The sequence below is a fragment of the Alligator sinensis genome, unplaced genomic scaffold (assembly GCF_000455745.1).
Source record: "Alligator sinensis unplaced genomic scaffold, ASM45574v1 scaffold387_3, whole genome shotgun sequence".
NCBI lineage: Eukaryota > Metazoa > Chordata > Crocodylia > Alligatoridae > Alligator > Alligator sinensis.
This window is the reverse complement of record NW_005843027.1, coordinates 17,479-37,249: the sequence shown is the minus strand read 5'-3', so window position 1 is coordinate 37,249 and position 19,771 is coordinate 17,479. Positions and strand designations below refer to the sequence as shown.

Genomic DNA, 19,771 nt, shown 5'->3' with positions numbered 1-19,771 from the left:
GGCCAGGGGAAGTGGGGGCGGAGCTTTGTGCCGCTCGGGACTGACTAGCACAGGTAGGGGGAAAGTGCAGCTGATCCCCTGCTCCTCTGGCTGGGCTCATCCTGAGGTTCATTTCATGTTTGTAAAATGCTTGGAGAGCCCCACATAGATGCACTGCATAGGAATGCAGGATATATTTTGACTTATTTGGTTGGCACCTTGGGCTGAGATTTTCAAAGCTGAGTCAAAAGGCCAACTTCCATTAAAATGAATGGGATTTAGAGGGCTCCAAATCTTTTATGACAACTTTGTAACATGCCTATCTACCCCTTTTTGCAAATCTCAGCCATAGTTTGGAAGCTCAGCCAAAGAACATAAGAGCTTCTGAACATAAGAGCATAAAAAGTGCCATGCTTGGTCAGCCCCGTGGTCCATCTAGCTCAGTATCCTGTCCCGAACAGTGGCAGAGGTGGATGCTATAGAGGGAGAGTTTTGAACTGGTTATTTAGACCCATTTCTTTGTCACTTCCTGCAACTTCATTGGTGTCAAAGGTCATGTGATATCACTTCCTGATGTGATACCACTTCCTGCGAGGTCTTTGAATATGGCTCGCAGGCCCACTGGGTGATAAAAAGTTCGTGATCCAGCCCCACATTCAAAAAGGTTGGACACCCCTGATGTAGAGAGACAGAGCGGCCCAACATCCCTGGCAGGGACATGCAAACCCAGTTGTTGTGTGCTTTGCATGTCAGTGCCAAAGCCACCAGTTCAGCACCTTCCTCTTTTTTGTGTGTCATGGGCATGGTTGTTCCCCCTCCTTCCTGCCTCTTAATTTTCTTACAGCCCCCTTCCCTTCCCCCTTGGTATGACACTGAGGGAGCCCCAGTCCCAACCCCCAAACTGTAAATGTCCTGCAGAGAGGCCATGTCACTGTGTCTGATTGGGGAAGGATGGCAGATGGCCCAGCAAAGCTGCTGGTTCAAGACCTCACTTTTTCTGCATGTTCTTCTGGATGTTCTTATTTTTAATTAACTTTTTTATCTCCTTCTCCTCCCTCTCGGAATGACACTCATGGAGCCAAGTCCTCAAAGCCTAGGCCTTGCTTCAGAGTCTCCAGTGTCCTAGCTGGCTAAAGAAAGGAGAACAAGGCTACAGCCTCACAGATTAAGGCCCCAGCCCAAGCCCCAGAACAGCACTAGCCACTAAGTTGTAGAACGGTAGAGTAGCCAAAAACCCCTGGCAGGGCTTCAAGCCCCAAAGTGCCTGCCCACCATACATTAGGGCAGAGATGTAAAATTTCTGGAAATTTTGCAGCAATGGGGAAAAAACGTTTTTTTCCGTTTTTTTCTGGAAAAAATGGACATTTTGGGAAAAAATTAAATATATGTAATGCTTATTTTCTTAGCATCCTTTACAGATCTAAATTCATGTTGCTCCTTTAAGAACATAAAATGTATAATGTATAACTTGGTTTGCTCATAAAATTATCATGTTTGGTATATTTATTAAATTTAAAAGTATAGTTTATTCAGACAATAATTACAAATTTACTAATTGAATTTACTTTAAATTGTTTTTAATTTTTCTTACAAATGGAGCTACAAGCTGCTGAACTCTAAGGAACCTAGCATCTCATAGTTTTTGCCAGTTTATGAGAAGCAGGCAAAAATTAAAGTTGAAAACAGAAGAAACTATTGAGACAGTAAAACAAAGAAAGTTATTATGTATTCTGGACCTAGTCTCCTCCACAGTGTCAAGCAGATACAGAAAGCACTCATCTTTAGAAAAAGAGAAAAAAACCAAGACTCGTTGAATACAAATTTTGCTACATGAAACTTTGTCTAATCAGTCTCATTTTCTGAGCTATCACTATCTGATACTTCATTTTCATCATCTTCATGGACTTTTGAAAACTGAAAGTTTGCCCAGATTGAGACAAGATTCTCTACTCTTTCACATGTTAGTTTATTTCTTGATTGATGTGAGTATTTCCAAACATGGATCAGTTTCTTTCACATGCTGCAGAAGATGGAGGAATCTGAAGCAGGCGAGAAGCAAGAGGAGTCAGAGGCTGTGTTGTGCAAAGGCCTTACCACTATGTTGCAGGAGGGATATGCTTGGCAGAGTCCCAGACTGCATTCCTGGACCAAATACCTGAAGATGTTCTGTATTCTGCAACATATGAAAGTACCTTTCCAACATTAAGTCCTAAGTGTGTTACTTGTTTTGTAACCCAACCAAATGCAGTAGCAGTGCTATCATCACTAAAATGTCTGCCTTTGAATCTTGGATTCAAGAGATTTGCAACAGCATGAAGTGATTGGCAACAAAATTCTTCCCATCTGTTAATAAAGTCTTTCACTTTTCTTTCTTCTGTACTTGTAAGTGGAGATATATTTAGAGTCTCAAAAACAGTTGATTTTATCTGGGCCATTTGGTAAGGAATGTCTGACAAAAGTGTACTGTCTGATTCAGATGCAGTGATTGCTGAAGAAATTGGCTTTAGAATCTTCAGGGAGTTCTGCAGCTGAACCCAGAAGACATCTTCATCAAAGACAGTGTTCCTTATGTTTCTGGATACTTTAAGATCCTCAGTTATTACTGTTTCTTGAAGAGCTTCTTTGTTTTTAGTAATCTTTCAAATTAGATCACTACATTACTACAGTTTGAGTGTCACTATTTTATTCTTTGCATTCTTTTCTTCCTGCTTCTTCTTAAAGACTGCAGCTACAATATGAGTAGCTTTTACATGTTTTATAACTTGTTTTGCTCTTCTATAGAACTTCTGCATTGTCCAACTTCATGATGTCATTAAGAAGCAAGTTTAGCCCATGGGATGCACATCCTATTGCAGTAATATGTGGATATTTATTCATTATGATCTCCCATGCTGCTTTCATATTACTTGCATTGTTAGTCAGCAAAGCAAATACTTTCCCACTCCCAATCTTCTGTAGGACTTCATATATTTTACTACTGATATACTCAGCAGTACGCGTGTTCTCTCCTGTTTTAATGCATCTATAAAAAACTGGTTGAGGTGTTGTTATCACAAAGTTTATGATTCCTTCTCCCCACACATTTGTCCATCCATCTGTAAGTACTACAAGACACAGTACTTCATTGATTCTTCCTTGCACAGATTGCATTACACGTTCATATTCTGAAACTAAAAGAGGCTTGCTCAAAGAATGTCTGCTGTGCAAACGGTATGATGGTCTTAGTAATTTAAAAGCTTCCTGCCAGTATGCATTTTCAGTTATTGAATATATTGCTTTTGCAAGAGCTTGGTCATTTTTCCCCTGATCTTCAGGTGTCATCTTGTCTAGAAATGAAGCTATTGAGTCTTTTGTATACAGTTGGTTGCAATATTTGGTTACTTGAGGATGTTGATTGGGCAACCCTTTGTGATGCTGATGTTATAGGAAAAGAAGCAGCAGCAGCAGGAGGACTTCTGGATCAAGAATGTTGGAAAGAGCTACTTGCACTTTCATTATCACAATCTGCCTCCTCCTCACTTACACCCAGGAAGGATTATTTAATGTCTGTAGGACACTTCTTACATACAAGGATGTGTTTGGTCATCCTAGTAGCATTTGAAAATGCATATTTCATTTGACAATATTTGCAAATCACATGTTTTTCTCATAATAACTTGCAGTGTGGAAATGTTTCCATATGCTAGAAGTTGGTTGCACCATTTTGCTGAGGGAGAAAAAAGAAAAATGTAATTTAGTGGCTAGCTTGCATATATAAACACTAAGCTACAGCACGTACAAATTTAGTAATGGATGGAGGAGAGGCCTCCTCAGAGTTAACTGTGAACAACTTCCCTGCCCTGCAGGCCTCATTTCACTGCTAAGGTTGGGTGATTTGTCACCCCAGGGTAGGAGCCAGCACCACTTCCCTTGGAAGTTGGTTCCAGATCCTAGCCGCCCTAACTGTAAAGTAGTTCTTACAGACGTCTAATCTAAACCTACTCTCCAACAACTTGTGGCCGTTATTCCTTGTTATCCCGGGTGGCGCTAGGGGAAACAAGGTCTCCCCCAAACCCTTCTGGTCCCCTCTAGTGAGTTTATAGATGGTCACCAGGTCCCCCCTCAGCCTTCTCTTGTGAAGGCTGAATAGGTTCAGGTCCCGTAGTCTCTCATTGTAGGGTCTGCCCTGCTGTCCCTAGATCATGCGGGTGGTCCTCCTCTGGACACTCTCAATGTGGTCCACATCCCTCTTGAAGTGGGGTGCCCAGAACTGGACACAGTACTCCAGCTGCGGCCTGACCAGTGTCACGTAGAGGGGGAGGATCACCTCCTTGGACCTACTTGAGATGCACCTGTGGATGCACGATAAGGTCCGGTTAGCCCTGCCGACCGTGACCTCGCATTGTCGGCCCATGTTCATCTTGGAGTCAATAATGTCTCCAAGATCCCTTTCTGCCTCCATGCTCTCAAGAAGGAAGTTTCCCATCTTATAAGTGTACTGCTGGTTACTACTGCCCAAGTGCAGCACCCTGCACTTGTCAGTATTGAAAAGCACCCTGTTTTTGTTAGCCTACCCCTGCAACCTATCCAGGTCTTGCTGCAGTCTTTCCCTCCCTACTAGCGTGCCCACCTCACCCCAAATTTTGGTATCATCAACAAATTTAAACAGGTTGCTTTTCACCCTGTCGTCCAAATCGCTGATAAAGAAATTGAACAGTGCGGGCCCAAGAACCGAGCCCTGGGGGACTCCTCTGCCCACTTCCCCCCAGGTCGAATATGACCCATCCACCACCACCCTCTGAGTACCACCCTTCAGCCAATTTGCAATCCATTTGACCGTGTAGGCATCAATGCCACAGGCACCTAGTTTTTTAATGAGGATGGGGTGGTCGACAGTTTCAAAGGCCTTGCTGAAGTCCAGAAAGACTACATTCACGGCGACACCTGCATCCAATGCTTTTGTGACCTGATCGTAAAAGGCAATCAGGTTGGTCTGACATGACCTGCCCCTAATGAAACCATGCTGGTTGCCCTTGAGCAATCATCCCCGAGGATGAAAATAGGTTATGAAAATATACTAATGCAGCTAAAATATAGTTTAATATACTGAATTCAGAGAAATTTAAACTCTTACCTTTCAATAAAGAAGTATACTTTCTTTCAGCTCCTTTGTGCTGCTCCTGTATTTCTGTGGATCTCAAGGTCACAGGGCAAGGAGGAGGCAGGCTCCTTCCAACTCCAAAACCTTTAGACTTGCTCTGTCTCCTTTCCTGAGGCTTTTGAGCAAGCAGGGCAATAAGCTCCTTGTTTCTAATCTCTACAGGAATGAATGGATGCTGCTGCCAGTATCCAGTCACAGTCCTTTGAGCCTAGTCAGAAGGACGGGAGCAGATCCACCAACCTCTAAATCAAAAGTCAACAATAGTGAAAGTCCACAAGCAAAAAAGGCACTGAATCTTTCTTCCTTCTCTTGTGAAAATGGCAGTGCCCCCGGGGGTTAGAAATGCATCTTGGTCTTGCATTTGAGAGTTGTACTGTACTGCTTGTCCTCGGTGTACAGGAATTGTAATGATCTGATACTGTAGATAGTCTTACATAAAAGTCTTCCTATTACATAGTTATTAGAAAACATTTTTGGGGAGTAAAAGGTAGCAATATATGAACACCTTGTCTTAAACATTTTGTTAATTATTCTAAAAGAAAACTGTTTCATAAGAGGTTTTTTTAATTTTTCCAAAATGTTTCCATTTTTCCAATTTTTCAGAAAAAAACAAAAAAGTCCTTGGAAAAAATGGGGGAAAATTGTTTTTTTCTGAATTTTTCTGTTTTTCTTCTGGGCCTTCACATCTCTAGGTTAGGGCCAGTCCCTGAGTCTGGCTAGGAAACACCTTCTTCCTATGCCTCAGGAAAAGTGGTGGGCCAAGCACAACTTTCAGGTGGGGGCTTTTTCAGCTAGCCCTAGAGGGTCCTTCTTTTTCCCTTCCCAGTGAGTACCTCAGCCTGGCCCTGTTGCTGCCCAGCTAAAGGCACAGGTGCGGGCCACAAAGGAGCAGGGATTGGCTCCCTGTCTCAAACCCCCTGCTCCAGCAAGTTATACTGGGAAGAGCAGCTGACAGTCTGTGGGAGATGGGCCAGGGATGGTTTGCCTGGTGTGCCAATCATAGAGCTGCTTGTTCAAAACCAACCTCTTCCATGTGTGTTATGGGCAGGGTTGCCCCTCTCCTGACTACCTCTTGTCTTTCTAGTATTTTTCCCTGCCTCCTCCATGTCTTTTTTGGCATGAAACTTACAGAGCTCCACAGCTGGGCCTTCAGACTACTCACCATAGTTCGGGGAGAAAGGGGATTCACTCTGTAATATCCTCTGTGCATTGGTGTGGAAGCAGAACTGATAGGGACCATTTTTACAGGGAAGGATGGTATTAAGAGAAGGAAGTAGGTATCACAAGACAGGGGTTTGGCCTGTGCTGCTGCCTTGCTGTGTGACCTTGGCCAAAGGACTCAAGTTTTCAGTGTTTCAGTTTCTCTGTCTCTGGAAAGCAGCAATAATTACATCCACCTCATAGCGAATTCCAACCCATATTAGAATTGCTTAGTATCTGTTCTGCAAGGCAGATCTAAACTGACACAGCGTGTATTAGCCATTTAAAAAGGCCTGTCATTCTGCCAGTTAAAAGAAACACTGGATTCTCATAGCACAGCTTGTCTGCTCCTGTGGAGACACATCACAAGAGCTGTGGGCATGAACCTGCAGTCTGTATGTATTTTTCAGGCCTCCAAAGAGATGATGTTGAACAGAGGTATCGCATAAAGGGTACATACCTGGGAGCATATTCCTACTGCCTTTGTACAAGTGCTGATGTGGAAACACTCACCTCCTCCATTGGATGTTTGATGAACTGTGCTGGGGGATTCTGCCATTGTTATCATTGTGCTTTATAATGGGAGGTGCATGGCCAAGATTTTCCAAAAGGGACTAAGAATTGTGGTTACCTTGGTTCTTAGGTATCCTGTTCAAAACACCTTGAAGTGTGCTCTTGAAGGGACTGGGTTTTCAGAGGGCTGAGGCCCAGCTTGTCCAGAGAGCAAGCCCCTTTTAGGGGTCTTGTGTTGGGCACTCAAAATCAGTAGCCAGCTTCTAGCAATCTTGGCATATACGAAAGCTACCAGTGCAGAGGATGGCAGCCATAACAGCAGCCACACTGAGGGGATCCTTCCTCACTGAGACACACTTGGGGATTTACCGCTTAGTCTGAGATGGGGTCTCGGTTTTGTGACTGGAAGATAAATCTCAGGGCTGAACCTGCCCCTTCCTCTGCAGCCACCAAGAGCCTACTGCCCTCTTCAGAGGGAGCTCCCTGTGTTCTCATACACCTGCCCTTGAACAGCTGGTTGGGACAAGGGCTAGAATGAGGTGATGGATCCATGGCTCATTGGATCCAACTGCTATTCTCCCTGTAGGGTGGAGACACAATTGCAGAAAAGCTAGAACAGGGCTGTCCAAGTAGGTAATGGCTGCACCCCAGCAGGGGCTGCAAGCAGCACTGGCCACAATAGTGTGAGCCAAGGGCCCCCTGACCACTACTGCATGGGCACCACCCCCTACTGCTCCACTGTGCATACAGGAGCTCCCCACCCCCAACCACCACTCCACCATATGCACAGGTGGCAGCCCACACCCCCACCACTTCTCACCACTGTTCCCAGCACTGCCTCTCCAGGGACAGGCAAAGCAGAAACCAGACGGGAAGCCTAGAGACCCCAGCTGCTGCTGCAGCCAAAGCAATAGGGGAGCAGGGGCCTGGGAGCCCGGGGGGCACCAACTAACTCCTTGCAGTCTGCATGCACCCACTGGCCACCAGTTGTGCAGCCTTGAGCTAGGACACCCTCAGGGCTATAGTAAGTAGCCCTGAGGGCTACTTACCCAGAGTAAGTAGGGACTTACTTACTCTGAGTAAGTGCCCCTCTGGGCTGTAGGCAAACAGTATGCCTAGCCCAGATAGTCAGGTGTGGTTCAGAAAGGGTGCCTGTAGTCTTGACTGGAAAACATACATTCTGCCCATATTTAAATCCTGCTGAGGTTGAGGCTGAGTTGTCAGAAGCCAGAAACATCACAGTGAGAGGGAACTGTCTATATCATTACTACACATCTCTGCAGTGATAAGGGAGCCCCAATGGGATGAGTCAAGTTAGCCCAAGCTTTGAATGTCCAGGCTGCAATCAGACTGTGCCAAATCTTTGGCTGTAAAATCAAGCCCCAGTTTGTGCTCTTTGCCTGGGAGAGGAACACATCCATCTTCCCTGAGGCCTATTAAAGTCTCCTGCAGTACTGCAGACTTTTTTACAAAGGAATATTCTGTGCCGATGCCATCAGTTAAATCAGTCTCCCTACATCTCCCCTTGATGCAATACACCACATCACCTGCCCTCACCAGTCAGTCAGGTCATATGTCCTCCCCAGTAAAAGTCTTTAACAACCGTGGTGTTAGCCCACTGTTGTTAATCTCAGCTCTTTGCTAGAATTACACTTTCCCAGAAACCAGAGAAGCACAGACAGCCAGAGCACAGGAGGACTAGTCTATGCAGCAGACCCCTTTGTAGTTCCCACATTTCCCTTTTCAAAAACAGGCAAGAGATCAGCTTCAGGGGTAGGTGACTAGTGCCCAAAACTGGCTCATAAACAACCTGATTTCCCAGTCCCGAATCCAACCTCCTGCTCCCTTCTTTATGAGAGGTCTTCAGGGGCAGCCACATCCTCAACCCTGGAATCAGGAGGTAAAGGAGAGCAGAAAAGGGGGAGGCTGTGTTTCCCAGCAGTCCTCCCCATGCTTGGGATGATGAGAGCGGGTTCTTTGGTTGAAATGACACTGGTGGGTTGTAAGGGCATGAGGACAGGGTAGAAACTGGAGGGTTCCTCGCTTCCAAGCATCAGGTTGCACAGTCACTAAAACCACATATTTCTATGTTTAAACAGTCCACCCCATCCACTCTCTGTAACCCAGACCTGAAGGATTCCCACCTCCTGGAAGAGGCTTTCAGTGGTGGTGATCCAGTCAGTCCTTAATTATTCTGTTGAAATAGTTTTGGATTAGCTTTGAATTGGCTTTGAATTAGTACCCTGCAAACTCAGCTACAGGTCATGCAGTCCCTAAGAGAACAGGTTTTCCTTATGTAAGAGCTCTCACAGCTTCATAGCTAGCTACATGGACATTGCTCCTGGGTACTAAGGTATCCATGAAAGATGTATATAGTTTTCACCAGTGCTTTAACATTGCAGATAATGAACAGTTTAATACATATCTGCATTTGGGGAAACAAATCGCCCAGTGTGCTGAGCTACTGAATTTAATTAGGATTTATTTGATTTAATTTATATTTTGTAACAAGGAGATTGTGTTCCCCCCAGTGCTGCTTCTCAGTGAAACTGCACAGTTCAGTCAGTGATGCAGTCAGAAAGCCTCTGATGCCAGAATTTTTATATAGGCAGTTCAAGTAGTATTTCAACTTCTTGCCTTGCACAAAGAAAATTCTCTCTCAAGACAGGGACACTCCATGCATAATGTTTACTACTGAGAGCATAAGGTTCTTAACATCAACAAGACCCAGTGGCCAGAAGTTGAAACTATACAAATTGTAAGTGGAAATAAGGCATAGGTCCTTAACAGGAAGAGTAATTAACCATTGGAACAAATTACCACCATTTGAAGGCTTTACATTTCTCCCAAAGGTAACTAGTTCAGCCATAAGCTGAACAACTGAGTGAAATTCTGTTGGGCCTGTGCTATGCAGGAGGTCAGACTAGAGGATCTCAACTGTCACTTCTGGTCTTAAAATGGATAAGTCATTGGATGTGACTGAAGAGTCAAGTTAATGGATCCTGGAAGGTGCTGCTGAACAGAGGGTTTGTTCAAGCAGAAGATCTCTCCTACGCTGCTTCATGCACCTGGCATTCAACCTTTGCCTTGACTAGATCTAGGCAATATTTTCCACAAGCACTGTGCACAACACTGTTTAGTGTGCTGTAGGTTGCCTTTCTGCTGAGACTGCTGCCACCTGTTTCTCTTCACATGACAGGGCCCAAAAATTATATTTTGGTGCATGTCAAAGAGAATCCAGCGGAGAGCAACAAGAATGACAGGAAGCTCAGCGGACAAGGCCAGAGAAAAGGATGAAGGAACTGGGTTTGTTTGGTCCAGAGAAGAAAAAACTGAGGGGAAAAAATACCAACTTTCCAGGATAGAAAAGGCTGTTATGAAAAGAATGATGATCACTTGTTCTCCACATCCACTGGGGAAAGGACAAGAAATAAGCTAAAGTAGCAGCAGAAGAGATTTAAGAAGTGACTTTCTAGCACTAAGGATGGTTAAGCAGTGGACTGGCATGCTTAGGGAGGATATAGAATCTCCTTCACTGTAGAGAACAGGTGAAACAAACACCTGTGAAAAATAGTCTCTGTATATTTAGCCTGAAACAGCAGGGAGAGGGGTCAACTAGCTGACTTTTCTTGGTCCCTTCCTAACCTATATTCCCATGCTTTCTGTGTGTTGATTCTGTGTATAACGTCTCCCAATGTACAGAATGCTGGGGGGTACGTCAAGTGGGTTCCATCAGAGTGGGGACTGCACCAACCAAGCTGGAAGACGCTGTGGGTGTGTTGCAGGAGAGCAAGCAGCTATGTCCAGGCAAAATGTGCATGCGGTGTTGCTGCCTGTTCCAAGTCCACTCTAACACCGAAACGGGTTTAAAGCTGAGGCAGGGTGCATGATGGATTTCCTACCTGCCCTGCCTCATCATGGGTGCTGTTCTAATATTACAAATGTGGTTTTGATTCAGATTACATCAATGCGCACAACATCCACCGGCCCACTGCAACGGGGCATGTGGGAAAGAAAGAGAGCGGGTTCTTGGGTGGTGCTGCCTCCGGCCCTGGGGAGCCCAACCCTCGAGTTTCCAAGGCATCGGACTCGGAGCTCGTCAGCTTTTGTTACCTGCACATGCGGGAACAGAGGAAGGAACGAGAGAACAGGACGGACATCAATGAAAACTTGATCTTCTTTGAGGAAACTAGGCCCAGGACCAAATCTGACCCTACTTCCAAAAGCTCTGGCCAAGGCTACGACAGTGCTGCCAATGAGTACAACCCAGATGGCCTCGATCGGGACCGCCATGCAATGAGGGCAAGGGCCAACACTATGGACAGCCACACAAGGAATGACACCATGCACTTCTATTGTGACTCCTGCAAAACCAAAATCAAGAGCAGGCTGGCTTCCCGGAAAGGCAGCAAGCCTGGCAGCTCCCGTGACAACATGGTTGATTTGATGTCCCTTCCTCCTCCAGGGAGCGACGAGGAAGAGGATGAGACCACTGCCTTGCTTCCTGCGATAGCTGCTCCACCTCCTGGCTTTCGAGATAACAGCTCTGATGAGGATGACCCCAAGCGCCGGGCTGCTGCACAGAGCCAGGAGCAGGGCCGGCACCTCTGCGGAATCCTGTACGACGAGATCCCAGTGACCCTCATAGACAGTGTGCAGACACGTACTGTCCGAGACCATGCTCAGGAGCTGGACGATGCCCTGGTGTCAACCCTGCAGGCTCTGGAAGCCCTGGCTGCTTCAGAGGATTGTCCACACCCCCAGCCACAGCAGACAGCAGGTAATGGAGAGGGCAGTGCCTTTCTTCTTCCCTATCCCTTTCCTTCCCTTTCATATGTACAAATCTGTGTACAAATTTGTGTACATTGGGTACATTTGTGTGCATGTGTGTATGTGTGTGTGTTCATTCACATATGCACATCTGTGCTCTGCCCTCCCCTCTCCTTTCACCCGTGCCCTCTCTTCTCTCTCTGTCTCTGTCTGAGGTATGATTTGCTGTGGAGGGAAGCTTAGTAAAGAGCCAATTCCCAGAAAGAGTGGAGGGACTAGGAGGCAGGCTGGGGCTGGCAAGATCTGGGGACCAGCATATGGAATTATAGCAGGTTGGAGATAGCTCAGCTCAGGCAGTCTTTGTTTACAGCCTTTGTTTCCCCAGGGGAAGCTCCTTCCTGGAAGGAATCAGTGTAAACAATCTACAAAAACAAACACACAAATAGCACAGGGCCTTTTCCCAGACCTGAAGAAAGTGCTTGGGCTTGGTGCTGCAGCTACTAGCCTTCACTCTCCTTTCTCTCTCTCCTGTTGCCTCCAGCAAACTCACAGTCTCTCAGCTTCACTCATGATCTTCTTCCAGACCTCCAGGAGAGCAGCAGCTCTGAAGTGGGGCTCAGGGCTCATTCAGGAGTCTACCTCAGCTATGTTCAGCTTCTGTTGCACTCTTTGGCCCAGGGAAAGTTCTCTGGCTCAGACTTCCACCTGCAGCCCCACAACCCTTCTGTCTTTCTCCTCTGGGATCTTTTTAACTCCCACTGGGCCAACCAGTTATCATTATCAGCTGGCCCAGTCCATCAAGGCAGCCGGAATCAACCTCTGCCTGCTTCCAGCTGGGCTACAGCCCCTGAGGCATGCAGCCTGCTACAGGAATCCTCTTTTCCATGAAGCACAATGATAGTGGAACCACCCAGAAGCCTCTAAGCAGGGCTGGTGCACTGCTTTTCTGCATTTGGTAGGTCTACTAACTACCTGCACCCTAGGACTGTCCACAAGCCAGTGCAAAAGGACCCCTGGCAGAGCAGTGCAGTATGGTATGCAGGGAGTTTTCTGGGCTATGCAGAGTCCAAAAATCCTACCCACTCTCATCCCCTGTGACAGAACCTGGGAAAGGTTTTGCCACAATGTGTCATGGGTTCATTGACGTGTTGTGATGAGATTACAGGCAATTTGGGGGATTCTTTCCAGGCAGGGTAGAAACAATGGTGGTGAATGACTCACTGGTTTGTGACCCTTCCTGTCAACAGCAAAGTTGGTGCATGGCACCTAAATAACCCATATACCCAGAGGGAAGCCTACTCAGACAGCTCATCAGAGAACTCAGGGTGATGCTATTTTCGAGGAAGCTGCTGGGTCAGCTGACCACACAATGCATGGACAAGAACAGCTCTGTCCCATCCTTTCCCAAAGGAGAGAAAGACCTCCCTAGGAGTAGCTTTAGTTGAAGTGTGAATGGTGCTAGGCTGACAGTTTTCCTCTATTTGCCCACAGAGCAGGCACAATGTGGTCAGCAGGAGAAGCAGCTGCTTCCCTCCCCAAACTGCAGCCTGACAATGCATTTCTGCATGATTCTAGTAGGACCATCTCTCAGACTGAAGGGAGAGTTTAGCCTTTCTGGCACATTCACTTTCTCATCGGAACAGTTCGTGTCAGTTCTGAAGAAGACACCTGTCCTCTGTGAACTGGAATGAGACCCAGGCTGATTTCATACAGGCAGCTGTCAGGGGGTAATGGTTTTCAGTCACTAGGAATGTGAGATGGATTTGAACCAATGACCTAGAAATGAAAGACTCCATTACCAATTCCCAAGCCACAGTCTCTCCCACCCAAGGCTGATGGTCTGAGACTGTGTGTTCTGTACAGATGACACTATCATCCCCAAGCACAGCACAGCACAGCATCTTCATCTTCATGAAGCCACCTGTTACAGTGGGCACCTGCACTGTAACATCCTGGTTCTCTTGCACCTGCTTCTGGCAAGCTCCATTGTAACCCATGCCCCTGCTGCTTGGCAGTGAAGGTGCTGTCACTTTCCCTGAGCACCAGGCCTCTCCAAATGGAAAACATTCAGTCAACCTCTTCAAAGGCAACTCTTGCCTTTGAATGAAGCCCAGTTAAAGTTCACCATCTCTCTTGATGTGAGTAGGTTGGTAAAAGGGTGGTGAAGACTAACAAATCAGTACAGTAACCTCAACTAACCCCTGGATAACCCAAACGACCTCACAGTGGCACCAGCTTGGCTTCCCTTTAGGTACAACTGTGCTATCAAATGGATTCGTCTAGGCTGCATAAATGATATAACTGCACCAGCCAAGTGGCCCAGTTCTCACATGCTGCCCTGCTCACTACAGCACTGCTGTTGTCACCAGATTTTCCTTATTGCTCCAGACAACTCCCTGTGATCAGGCAGTTCCTAACTCTGGACTCCTTCCCACAGCCTTTTTCCAGGACAAGTGCTCTCACTGAGTTGAGGTAGTTACCCAGGCAGATGCTGGCAATTGGTCTTAATTGAAATTGCCTGGAAAGGATTCCTGATCACCAGTACAAGCATAGCCCAGAGCAGGCGAGCTACTAGAAACTCTTCTGAGCCCCAGAGATGTTTTTCATGAAGGTTTTGGTGGGAGGAAGTAACTGAGGTTCCACCATTGAAAATCTCCTTTCTGCCTTTCTGTGGTTCTTCTGACCCTCTACGTTCCTCTCTCTTCCAAATTGTTTGTCATCTCCATATTCCTCTTATGTTTCCTCAGGTCTGATTGTTCTGGCTGCCATCACCCCTGAATCATCCTTGGATTCTGGCCATGAAACAAACTCTTCTGAGCTGACTGATGTCTCAGAGATGGTCTCAGCTATGAAGCAGCACCAGAATGCAGCCTACTTCCTGGCCCAGCACATCAACAAAGAAAACCTGCTCACCAGGAAGGACCTTCCTTTCCGTATCCAGAGCTGCACAGCCCAGGCTGTGCTTACTTCTCCCTACCCCCTTGCACGCCAGGAGCCAGGCCCATCATTGAAACCAGCTTTCTCTAACCAAAGCCCCAATCTCACTAATGGCAGGAGTAAACAGGAGCAGCAGCACATGGAGCGGAGCTACACCCTGGCTGTCCAGCCAATGTTGTCCCCCCAGCTTAATGAGCAGAACAGGAGTGTGTTGGTACCAGGCTCTGAGTGCAAAGGTGCCAGCCTCTCTAAAGCTGCCTTTGAGGTGTCACTGCATGCTGCGGCTGCTGCCTTGAGTGGAGAGCAGGTGAAAGACCTACGAGAGAAGATACCCAAAGAAGTCCGGCTGAGCCCCAAGCTAATTCTGGACCCTAAGAGTGGCATGACGCCTGCCATCATTTCAGCTGCTTTGCAGCAAGCTGCTAACAGTAAGGGTTTGCCTTCCCAGGGGGCAGCCACGATGGCAACTCTGAAAGAAGACAAGCAAACCAATGGGACCAAAAGCTGTGAAGCATCTAGCAGCAAACATTTAAAATTAAAAGGGAGTGAGCTAGCTATAGAGACTTTATGCAATTGCCAACAACAGCAGCAGCCTCAACAGCAGCAGCCTCAACAGCCACAAGATGAAGCCTGTCCAAGCCCTAAAGAATCTGCAAGCAGTAGGGTCGAAGAGTTCCATCTCTCCCCAGTGGGCAATGAAAAGCTGCCCACCAAGTCATTTCCCTCCAAGAGCTATCAGCAAAAAGGAAGCCAAGATCCTTCAGGGAAGCCAGCAAGCAGGGAGGCAAGTCAGAAGGCAGGAAGTGATGCTACAAACTATGCCTTTCAGAAACACTTTGTTCCTTCAAACCAAGGGGAGAATACGCAACATGAGAGTTCTGTCAAAAGCTTCAAAGCTGAAAGTAGTGGTCTGCTCTCTGCCTCTCCAAGTAGCACCTTCAGGACCACCAGTGAGGATCCCAAAGGGCAGATCCAGCTGGTGCCCAGGTCTGAGAGCCTACAGATTAGCACTGTGCCTTCCAAGAAATCAGAAAAAGTCCTGGAGGTGACTTCACCAGATGTTGATGTCCCAGCTAAACCCAAAGTCCCCAAAGCCCCCTTCAGGTTGAAGAACCTCTTTTCTGCTACCTTCCCAACACGGCTGAAGAAAGAGACAGATGAGCGGCAGGCCCAGCTGCAGAAGGTGAAACAGTATGAGCTGGAGTTCCTAGAAGAGCTGCTCAAGCCAAAGACAAAAGGTGATGTCCCTCCACAGGAGTACCTGCACCCTTCCATACCTGGGCGCTGCAGCTGTCAGCTGAGGAGCAGCCCTGTGCAGAAGGTCCCAGGGATGTCCAGAGAACAGAGGCGCAGCTGTGACTGCAAGCGGATTTGCAGAGGGGTGAGGCCACTCCCAAACCAGTTGGTGGCACCAGAAGCAGAGAGACAAGGGAGGGAGAAGGCCACAGATGACCAGAAGCAGACAGAAGCAGTTAGGCTTTCAAGCACGAGCAGCCCATCCAATGGCAGGCGGATACGATCCATGAGCTTAGAGTCCAGGGACTGCCGATCGGATCCAGAGAACAGTGTATCTTGTTTGACAACATGCACTTCCCGTGGAGAGTGCATGGGGGCACCGCATTACAAGAAGCTCATGCGCCACTACAGTGTCAGTGAGATAGACAAGACTGACCGAACGTCTCTCTCCTCTGACATCTACCAGAATGTCTATCCAGCAAAGCAGAAAGGTCTGCAGAAGGAGGTAGACCCCAGCATCCATGGCTCTGCTCTGAAGAGCAAGGTACAGGAATCCCCACGAGGAGGTGACCCATCTTACGTTCAGATTGCACAGGAAAAGAAGAACCAGAAGAGCTCAGCAGTCTTCTCTGTCCAGGAGGAGATGTACCCAAGTCATGCTGAGCTTCAGGATGAAGACATGGAGGATGAGAAGTGTTGCTCCATCCGGTATTGCTTCTACTACAGGAAGTGTGATGTGGCAGATGATGGGAGTGAGAAGGATGAGCTATCCTACTCTATCCCCATGCAGATCCTCCCTGGCATGAAGCTGGAAAATCAGTTGGTCCCAGTCATGAGCAGGACACTCCAGGTTCTGGATGCCACTGCCTGCAGCAGCCCTGATGACAGCCAGACCCAGGAAATAGACTTAAGGACCTCCACCTTTGAAGGGAGCCTGGCTAAGATCAGTGCCCTGCGAGGCCATGTGTACTCATTGCCAGATGGGTTTCTGCAAGTGCAGCTAGACACGAATGAGCTCCTGACCATTCTAAGGCAGTGTGTGGTGAGCCCTGAACTTTGGGACTGCAAAACCTACATCTCCCAGCTCGCTGAATACAAGCAAGAGCTGGCCCTGAAGTTCAAGGAGTTTAGGGCCTCCTGCCGCAGGGTGGCAGCTGTTGATAAGAGCCCCACACACATGCTCTCAGCAATCACAAGCAGCTTCCAGGTGCTAGGCAGCCTCATAGAGACATTTGTGAGGCTGGTGTATATTGTGCGCTCCGAGTCCCAGCGCCAGGAGTTGCTGGCCAAGGTAGAGGAGGTGGTGCGCAACTACACTTTCTTGCTGAGGGCTGCAGAGGAGTCAACAGCCAGAACGCTGAGTCACCACCAGACGGAGCAGCTGGCCCACCAATCAACCACGGTCGCGACTGTTATGAGCACATTCACACGCTCCTTAAAGACACTGATCAATAAGTAAACCCACTACAAAAACAAATGAGCCAGTATATGCCGAGCTGCGCGTCAGTGGTTCTTGCATCACGTCAGTATAGTGAGAGTGTGTGTCTGAAGGGAAGGCCTACATCCAGTAGGGGTTCCAGAGGCAAAGACATTCTTCTACTTCTCTATTAAATGAATAGTTACATTGATGGAGTTTGGAGGAAAAACTTGCATCCCCTAGTTAGCTGTCTAACAAGCCTGTCAATGGGCTCCAGGCAGCCACTCTGCATGCTTTCCCATACTGTCTTGGCAATGACCTTACCTGAGAGGTGTAATTCAGTCTCCATGCTGGTTTGGTTTCATTTGGTTCTGGGCCTCCCCTGTGTAGAGAGCTGACACTTTTTACTTTGTCATTGTGCTCTGGGCTATTCTGTTAGCAGGAACTGAGCTGAGATCTACTAGCTTAACTTTAGCCAGGATCTATTCAGAGCCAAACCAGTGTTTTTGCCACGTAAACAGCTCTTATGCCTCCAGAGTTGCCCAGATTGCAAATGTACCATTCAGTCAGCAGCAGCCAGAACCTTCAGTCTAACAATCCTTGCTGAGAGGTTAGGGACTGGGAAGGAGGTATGCTGTAGGGAGGGTACAAGAAACCTGATGTTGAGTTGGACTACCCTAACAGATTCCACAATCCCAACCCAGATGTGCATGCACTAGTACTGATAACAGGAGAGAGGTAGTGCAATGTGGCACCCCAGAGTTATAGCTTAATCTATCCAAGCAGGGTGCCTTTGCCTTCTTCCTCTACTGGATGGAGATACCTGAATCAAAGAACCCGTAGGGAATCCAGTCTATTCTGTGGTTATTACAAGCCAGAAACTGGGCTAGCAACTATGGGGAGACCTCCTTTACCTCCCCTCTCCAGGGCTTGGTTCAGCTCTCTGTCTACAGCCCTGTGTGACAACATGTCAGTGTCCATAACAGAGAGAGAAACAGAGAATAAACCCAACTCATTTGCATCTGTAACATCAGGCTGCAGTTCAAGACATGCTCTGGGGTTGAGATACCCAGGCTCAGCTTGAACCAGCCAGTTCCACCTGCCTCCTATCAGAAGCCCTGGCCCTCAGTGTGAGGGAATCCTCTTACTATCTGTGCTGGATAAATTGCCAAGAGAAATGTTATTTAGTATTCTTGGTTTTTTTTACTTCCAGACACATAGTGAAATGGTGCCTACTTGATTTCTGTCATTCCCTTGACACTGCACCAAATCTAGCTTCTAAACCTAATGAATCAGAGCGCCTTAACTGGTGCATCAGTGCACCTTCCTGTCCTCCACAGCAGCATTGAGAGGAAATTCAAGATCAGGCACCCACCTGTAATACTCTACCAACGCCACCTCATGCATACTTAGAAAGACTAGGTCCTGGAAGGAACCCTGGGTCCTTCTTTAGAGCATACCTGGTATCGTGAAAAAAAGAGAAATTAGATTCACTAGTGGGGGCAGGTGTCACACAGGAGACTAGTCTGTAAGCTCAGTGAATGTGCCCCATTGCTTGCAGAGTGCATGGAGCTGATCAGTGACCTTGAAGGTATGATGGATCATCTCCCACCTCTATTTTTTATACAAGACGCACATTTGAAATCTCTTGTTCTTCCATAAGAGTTATGGAAATGCACAATGTGCTTTTAACACATGCATCCTCTATCTAGTGCAATAACATTCCCTAGCCCATGGCTGTACCAGACTTTGGCCATTGTCATCAGTGAGGAAGAGAGGATCTCACTATATGGACTGAGCACCCTCTCATCTCCTGCTTTCAAGAACCATGTAGCAAAACATACAGTGGAATAGCCAAAGCAGAACTTAGTCCATGGTGGGCAATGCCTGTTACAATGCTGAAGGCTAACAGGGAGCTATGTTTTTCTTTCCTGGTCAATTATTTATTAAGAAACCAAGAGTTCCCCTGAGCTCCCTATAATGCCTATATCATTCCTTCATTAAATCTCTCAGTCTAATACAGAGGGTTTTTTTTTATTGTCTGTATATAGTATATATAAATTAAAAAAATATATAAATTATATATATATATATATATATATACATACATAAATTTATGTCTTGTTTTACAAGCAAGAAAGATTAAATATATTAATCTTAAAATCCCAAATCACACCTTGTGTCTGTTCTTAAGACTGTGAAGTGATTATTATTTATATGTTGCACCATTTGTAAACATCAAAATATACTTCCCTGCCATTGAAATGCAGTCAGTTCTTGAATAAAAGGCAGTAGCTGCTTAAAACACACAAAGTGCTACACTATACAATTGTTTCAGGAAAAGGAATTCATAGAGATCATGGAGAAGTAGAGCTGAAAGGGACCTCCAGAGGTTATCTAGTCCAACCCCCTGCCTGAGGCTAGATCATCCCTGGCCAATAGTGAGCTCTGGGTTATCAGTGGCACACACTGCAGCAGCCAGAGGTTGCTGGTGAAGGAAGAGGTCACTTCCATTTGTTACTGCTGCCATGCAGGACACTAAGCAGAAAGCAAAGGAGAAGATTGGGCAGGGAACACAG

The 19,771-nt window shown here is 46.8% G+C and overlaps 1 protein-coding gene across 8 annotated transcripts in view; it reads left to right on the top strand.

The window, feature by feature from the left end:
• FRMPD3 (FERM and PDZ domain containing 3) overlaps positions 1-19,210 on the top strand; it is a 155,099-nt gene extending 135,889 nt beyond the window's left edge. For all 8 annotated transcript variants that reach the window (XM_025193214.1, XM_025193213.1, XM_025193212.1 and 5 more), the window contains 2 exons: positions 10,791-11,612; positions 14,350-19,210. In XM_025193214.1, coding sequence (XP_025048999.1) covers positions 10,791-11,612; positions 14,350-17,234 — 3,707 coding nt within the window. In that variant the 3' untranslated portion in view covers positions 17,235-19,210. The remainder of the gene's footprint in view (positions 1-10,790; positions 11,613-14,349) is intronic.
• Positions 19,211-19,771: the final 561 nt, after the last annotated feature.